Source organism: Otolemur garnettii, unplaced genomic scaffold (assembly GCF_000181295.1).
Source record: "Otolemur garnettii isolate 467f Iridium unplaced genomic scaffold, OtoGar3 scaffold00014, whole genome shotgun sequence".
Classification (NCBI taxonomy): Eukaryota; Metazoa; Chordata; class Mammalia; order Primates; family Galagidae; genus Otolemur; species Otolemur garnettii.
This window is the reverse complement of record NW_003852409.1, coordinates 23,794,400-23,800,926: the sequence shown is the minus strand read 5'-3', so window position 1 is coordinate 23,800,926 and position 6,527 is coordinate 23,794,400. Positions and strand designations below refer to the sequence as shown.

General features: G+C 48.9%; 2 protein-coding genes across 3 annotated transcripts in view; both read left to right on the top strand.

The window, feature by feature from the left end:
* LOC105886542 (probable inactive 1-aminocyclopropane-1-carboxylate synthase-like protein 2) overlaps positions 1–1,807 on the top strand; it is a 2,408-nt gene extending 601 nt beyond the window's left edge. Inside the window, exon 2 of the mRNA XM_012802297.2 lies at positions 10–1,807. Coding sequence (XP_012657751.1) covers positions 10–1,596 — 1,587 coding nt within the window. The 3' untranslated portion in view covers positions 1,597–1,807. The remainder of the gene's footprint in view (positions 1–9) is intronic.
* Positions 1–6,527, top strand: part of TRAF1 (TNF receptor associated factor 1) — a 28,161-nt gene that overhangs the window by 5,445 nt on the left and 16,189 nt on the right. The gene's annotated exons all lie outside the window — the stretch shown is intronic.

Genomic DNA, 6,527 nt, shown 5'->3' with positions numbered 1-6,527 from the left:
GTAGAGAAGCACTTCATTCAGCTGAAAGTGATCAGACAGAGGCGACAACTGGACGAAGAGAAGCACACCCAGTCTACCTGTGAGCAGGCAGACTACCTGGACCACTTAATGTGCAAGATGGTCAACTTCCTGCAGTCTGGGGCTGAAAGTGGCCTAGAGTGCCAAGTGTATCTCCCTTGCCTGGACTCTAGGGGTGATATCAGAAGTGGGCAGAGTGCCCAACCCTCCAGGCAGCCTGACCCACTAGTTCCCCACCTAAGCGACTTTGAACCTGCCTTTATCAGCCATGACCTGTCCAACCGTGGGGCTGATATCTCCATCACATACCACTCAAGCTTTCAGAACTACACTGCCTACCAACAAGACAAGTTCCATGAGGACAAAAACACCTTGGGCTTCATTAACCTTGGCACTAGTGAGAACAAGCTCTGCATCGATCTGATGATTGAAAGGTTGGGGCAGAGTGACATGAACCACATTGAGGACGTCCTGCTGCAGTACCCTGACTGGAGAGGACAGCCATTCCTGCGGGAAGAAGTGGCCCAGTTCCTGACCTACTACTGCAGGGCACCTGCCCCACTTGATCCAGAAAATGTGGTGGTTCTAAATGGCTGCTGCTCTGTCTTCTCTGCGTTGGCCGTGGTTCTGTGTGATCCTGGGGAGGCCTTTCTGGTCCCCACTCCCTTTTATGGTGGCTTTGCCTTGAGCTCCCACCTGTATGCAAAAGTTGAGCTGATTCCTGTTCACCTGGAAAGTGAGATCACTGAGACAAACACCCGTCCTTTCCAGCTCACTGTGGACAAATTGGAGCAAGCCCTGCTTGAAGCTGAAAGTGCAGGGGAAAAGGTCAGAGGCCTCGTGCTTACCAACCCTCAGAACCCTCTGGGTGACATCTACTCCCAAGACTCACTGATGGAATACCTGAAATTTGCCAAGAGGTATAACCTGCATGTGATCATAGATGAGATTTACTTGCTGTCTGTGTTTGATGAATCTATCACATTCCACAGTGTTCTGAGCATAGAAAGTTTGCCTGATCCCAACAGGACCCATGTGATCTGGGGCACCAGTAAGGATTTTGGCATCTCCGGCTTCCGCTTTGGTGCTCTATATACCCACAACAAGGAGGTGGCCTCTGCTGTGGGCTTCTTTGGCTACCTTCACAGTATCTCTGGCATCGCCCAGCACAAACTGTCTCAACTGCTCCGTGACAGAGAATGGATCGACAGAGTGTACCTGCCCACCAATCACTCCCGGCTGCGGAGTGCTCACAGGTACATCACTAACAAGCTGAAGGAGTTGGAGATCCCCTTTCTCTATCGTGGCGCTGGCCTCTATGTCTGGATCAACTTGAAAAAGTACCTGGACCCATGTACATTTGAGGAAGAAATGCTCCTCCATCGCCGCTTCCTAGACAGCAAGCTGATCCTATCCTGTGGCAAAGCCTACATGTGTAAGGAGCCTGGCTGGTTCCGCCTCGTCTTTGCCGAAAAGCCCCTCCGGCTAAAACTAGCCATGCTTCGGTTCTGTCAGGTGCTCCAGGATCAGAAGCGGGCTCGGATAGCGAGGCAGCTGGAGAATGAAATGAAAGACTAGGTTGTCATCACTGCTCAGGAAGCCACTGATGTCTGGGTCTCTGGTCCAGAAGGCTGGGTGTTGAACTGGTGCTGCAGCTGAGTAAACAGGGGGCTCCTCCCAGAACAGTCTCATCTGACCTGGTCATCAGCCTCATTCAGTTGAGCATCTGCCATCTTTGGACACTTGTGTCTTTTTAGTGTTTGCTAATCAATGTGCAGGCAAAATGTTTTTGTTTTTTTTTTTTTTTTGCAGTTTTTGGCTGGGGCTGGATTTGAACCTGCCACCTCTGGCATCTGGGGCTGGTGCTCTACTCCTTTGAGCCACAGATGTCACCCTGCAAAATGTTTTTATTGGGGTTGGGGTGGGAAGGCAGGCACTTGGGGGGATAAAGGAAGCTTGCAGGCCCATATTTAAATGGGCTAACTTTTATATTCAGTATCTAGTAAATCCCCTATTCTCTTAAAAAAAAAACTTCCTTCAGAGAAATCAAAGCCTAAAATATTTGCTGTTAATATCTGGCCCTATCACAGAAAGAAACAGTTGGCCAACTCCTAATCTAGACAGTTCCTTCTACTCTTGTTTGCTGGCAGACAGGGAGAGGCCATTATCAGCTCACCTGTTGGCCCTACCAACCTGTACTTATAAGAACAAGAGACACCTGTGGAGGTCTGAGGGGCCAAAGATACATTTTTAGGAACTACAGTTCAGAACACTGACCCTCCCATGCTGGAAGGGCACTCATAGGTTATCTCTCCAATCCAGAGGTTCCCATGTGTCATCCAGACATGTCCATTCTACCAATTCATAACAAAATAATAAAAGATGAGGAAAGTTTATATAAATAAGCTTATATAAAGCTAAATTCTTTCCATGTATAACGTCAACAGTTACTCTGAGATTATATCCTTCCTCTACATGTCTTTATATAAATGAAATGATGTGATAGTTTTTGGTAAAGCCATTACTAGGTAAAATAAAAAAAGATAGTGATCTCTATGTTGATCTCTCAATTAAAAGAAACAACTTTTATTGGCCCATGAATCCAAACATGTAGGAATCACTGCTCCAAACCTAACCCTTTTGTTTACCCACCAGGAGTCTCAGTGCTGAGGTTCTCGCTGCTCAGCCGCCCTCTCTGCCCTGGCTAGGAGGTGCCCAGCACCTTTTAGCCAAATCTCTTTACTTGTAACAAACCATTGTCCAGGGACCTGATATCCAGGGATGGTTCTATGTAATTCACTGCGTGGCTGGAGGCAGCTTCCAGGCCCTGTAGCTCCATCTGTAAAATGAAGAAGTGCAGAGCCTTTCCGGAACCTGCAAATCCACTCCTCCTTGCTTTCCTGCCCCTTCTCATTCAGAGAGTTTGGGGGAATTTTCTGCCCCACCCAGAGCCTGTTGAAAGGGTTCTCCCATCCCCTTCTCAGTAACCCTCTTGACCAGAAGGCCCCCAGGGAATAATAATCAGCATCCAGTGCATTTCCCTAGAACTTTACACTCTATAGTGTGGCACACTGATCATGGAGTAGCTTCTGTGTCTCCCTGCTTGGCTGTCTTAGTGGATTGGCATGAGACAGGAGCAGACTCCTCACACTTGTGGGCTGCTGTGCCCCATTTGCAAAAGGGAGAGGTGAGCTGAGTGCTTCCGAGGGACCCCACCTGCTTGCACACTCCAGAACTATTGTTTTTGACTTGTTCTATTCTTTCCTCTAAACAAAATTAATAGACATGCATGGTACAAATCTTAGATAATACAGGTAAGAGATATTTTATTATATCCAGCAGCTTTAATTTTTTCCTCTTTGTTAAAGTGGGATCGGATGAAAGCAGAAATGCTCTGATGGAAGGGAATCCTGGAGCCCTGTCCCCCTAGTTGCCCCACTTCTTTCTCCTATCCCAGCCCCTAAGCAACTCTGGGAACTCCTAGGGCCCTGCAGAGCACAGTTTGAAACTTGCTGCCTTGAACCAAATGACCAAATGAAAGGACTCTAATAGTAGAATCATAGGCACCTTAACCAGCTGTGGGTTGGGAGAGGGTGCTGCTACATTTGGGGGCAAAGGGCTCTTAAATGCAGGCAGATATCAAAGAAGCATCAGCTCCCTCCCTGTTGGCTGCCCCACCACAAGCAGCTGTCACTGCAGCCCTGGTAGAAAGCTGGGGGAGGGATGAGTCAGTGGTGTCATCACCTGCACAAAGCCATGTAGGGGAAGGACCAGGGGCGCCTCTGGTTCCTGCCCCCAATGGAAACTTTGGGGGACTTTTAACCAAAGGAAAACAGCTGATTGTAAGTCACCACTTTGCATATGTGATGATTTCTAAGTCTGCCTGTGTGTCTGGAGCACCCTAGAAAGTGGAGGCAAGGTAGAGGCCTGGAGACTGCCAAGCTAAGCCCAACAGCCCCCATCCTTACAGATTCTCCATGCCATCTGCTTATCAGCTTGTCCTGACCCTCTGACTTCATTAGATTAATGTCTTCCTAAGAAGTGCCCGGAGCACAGACCTAATATAAGACTCAGGCATTAAAGGATTAATGTTGACCTAGTTAGATGCGTGCTTCTTACCTGGAATGATCTTCCTAGAGAAGTGATGATGAAATAGGGGACTCAGTGGTAGGAAAATAACCTTCAATCCTGTCTGCCGATTCCTCAGCAAACGGGATTGTTTCTCTCATCCTTTTCCCCCTGAGGCCTGCTGGAGAAGGTCAGAGGCCAGCTGGCATCTGATGCCAGTGGCTCCTAATAATGCCCTGGGTTTTTCTAGTATCAGAAAATGACAGGAGTCTAAGATGTCTCATCTAGTTCCCACTTGTACTGGAGTCCTGCCACGTGACTCCTTGTCCTTCCAATGACAGCACACTCATGACTCCATGAAGTAGTTACCCCCACTTTGGAGGGCCATGACTATTGCCACGTTTTTCTCTTTATTCGTACTAATCTGAAGTCTGTCTCCCTTGAGGCCATAAAAGGCAAGTCAGCCTCCTCCCCTCTGAGTCAGTCCTGCCTCTGTGGAAAGACACTGACCATATCTCACTGGAGTCTGTCCCTGGTCTCTGTGCATGTGGGGTAAATGTGCTCTCACTCACCTGTGTCTTTCAAAGTATGAGACTTGGAAATGAATGTCCAAATTCTTATACTTCTAAACTTGATAGTTTGCATGTGTAATCTTGCCAATCCCATGACATCCTGTGTGGTGGCAATATCCCTATTTTAATGATAGGGATATATGGAGGCTCCATGAGGAGATGTCCCTGACCCCAAATCACAGAGCAAGCAGGAGGCAAAGCCAGGCCTCAACTCCTGTCTCTCAGGCTGGTGGCCTCTTCTCTGTGCTTTCTTCAAATGGGGGATTACCCCTAAATGTTTTATGTTTAAATAACAGTCAGTCTTAAGTGCTAGAAGCCACCATGTGCTGTGGATAAACAGGAATGGGCAAGACCAGCAGAATCCAGCAGGGCTTCCTGAAGGAGGTGGCAGGGGAGCTGAGCAGAAGCTGATGGAGAGGAAACTGGTCTGGTTACAATGGAGGGCAGGAGCACATAACCAAGATCCAGCCTCAGCTGAGGCCCAAGCAGGAGCAGCCACTTGGGGCATTCAGCGAGCACTTCAGCTGGCCCCCCTTAGCCCAGCCCAGCAGGGTGACCAGGCTGCCCAGACCCTCTTTGTACTACACAGAGGTGGCACTATGCTCCCAACACCCTCTTAACACACATCCTCAGAGACCCCTCCCCAGTCTCTGAATGGGGAGCCTCTGCCAGGGCCCACTGTGACCCCACTACAAAGGGCCTGGGTAGCCAGGGTGGTGGGGAACACCACACACCCAGAGACTTCTCAGACCCAGACAGAAGAGTGAGTGTTCCCTCGGGGCTGGGAATCTGTTTACTGGGTTTCTGTTTCCTCCTAAGAGGAAATTCCACTGTGAATTTTATTTTTAGCAATTTGCAGGCAGCGAGACCACTCACACAAGGGCCTCTTGTGGCACCAGATGTACACCAGGGTTGGCCCAAGACAGATCCCATTTCTTCCTATGCATCTCAAGCCTGGTTCCCTCTCCTTCCCCTCACCCCTTCAGGTGAGGCCACCCTTGGTCAGGGCAGGGACTCTATGGTCAGGAGGGAGGAGCCTGGATGTGGACTTAGGCTCCTGGACTCGACCCTGCCTTGCCCTGCCGCCTCCTGCAAGTTACTGACCACCCCCGAGCTTTGGCTTCCCCACCTACACAAGGGAAGCAGAACCTCATATCCCTGACCTCCACCTCATGTCTTTGAGGATCTGATGGGATGGGGCCTGCACAAATGCCAGGAAAGCAGCAAAAATGGATTGCCCTTGCAAGGCTTGTTACTATGGCAGAGAAGACCCAGATTTGCTCAGCTTCTTGGCTCACAAGGTTGGTATGACCCCAACTAGGCCACTTACTTGTTTTCTCTGTCAGTATTTTTTTTTTTTTTGAGACAGAGTCTCAGTTTGTTGCTCTTGGTAGAGTACCATGGCATCACAGCACTCAAACTCTTGGGCTCAAGAGATTCTTTTGCCTTAACCTCCCAAGTAGCTGGGACTACAGGTGCCTGCCACAAAATCCAGCTATTTTTAGAGACCAAGGTCTCACTGTTGCTCAAGCTGGTCTCAAACTCCTGAGCTCAGGCAATCCTTCTGGCTCATCCTCCCAGAGTTCTGGGATTACAGGTGTCAGCCACCATGCCTGGCCTCTCTGATAGTATTAAGGTGAAGCTGATCCAACCCTGCCTGCCTCAAAGGATTGTCACAAAGATCCCATGAGAAAATAGAAAATCCTTCAACCCCGTATAAGATAAGATGTTTAAGGGACTTAAACATTTAGGGGTGCTTCTCACCTCATTGAGGAAATCTAATGGGAAAATGGAGATTTATAGAATCAGTTATTAAGAGTTTGAAATGGGCTCGGCGCCTATAGCTCAACCGGCTAAGGCGCCAGCCAC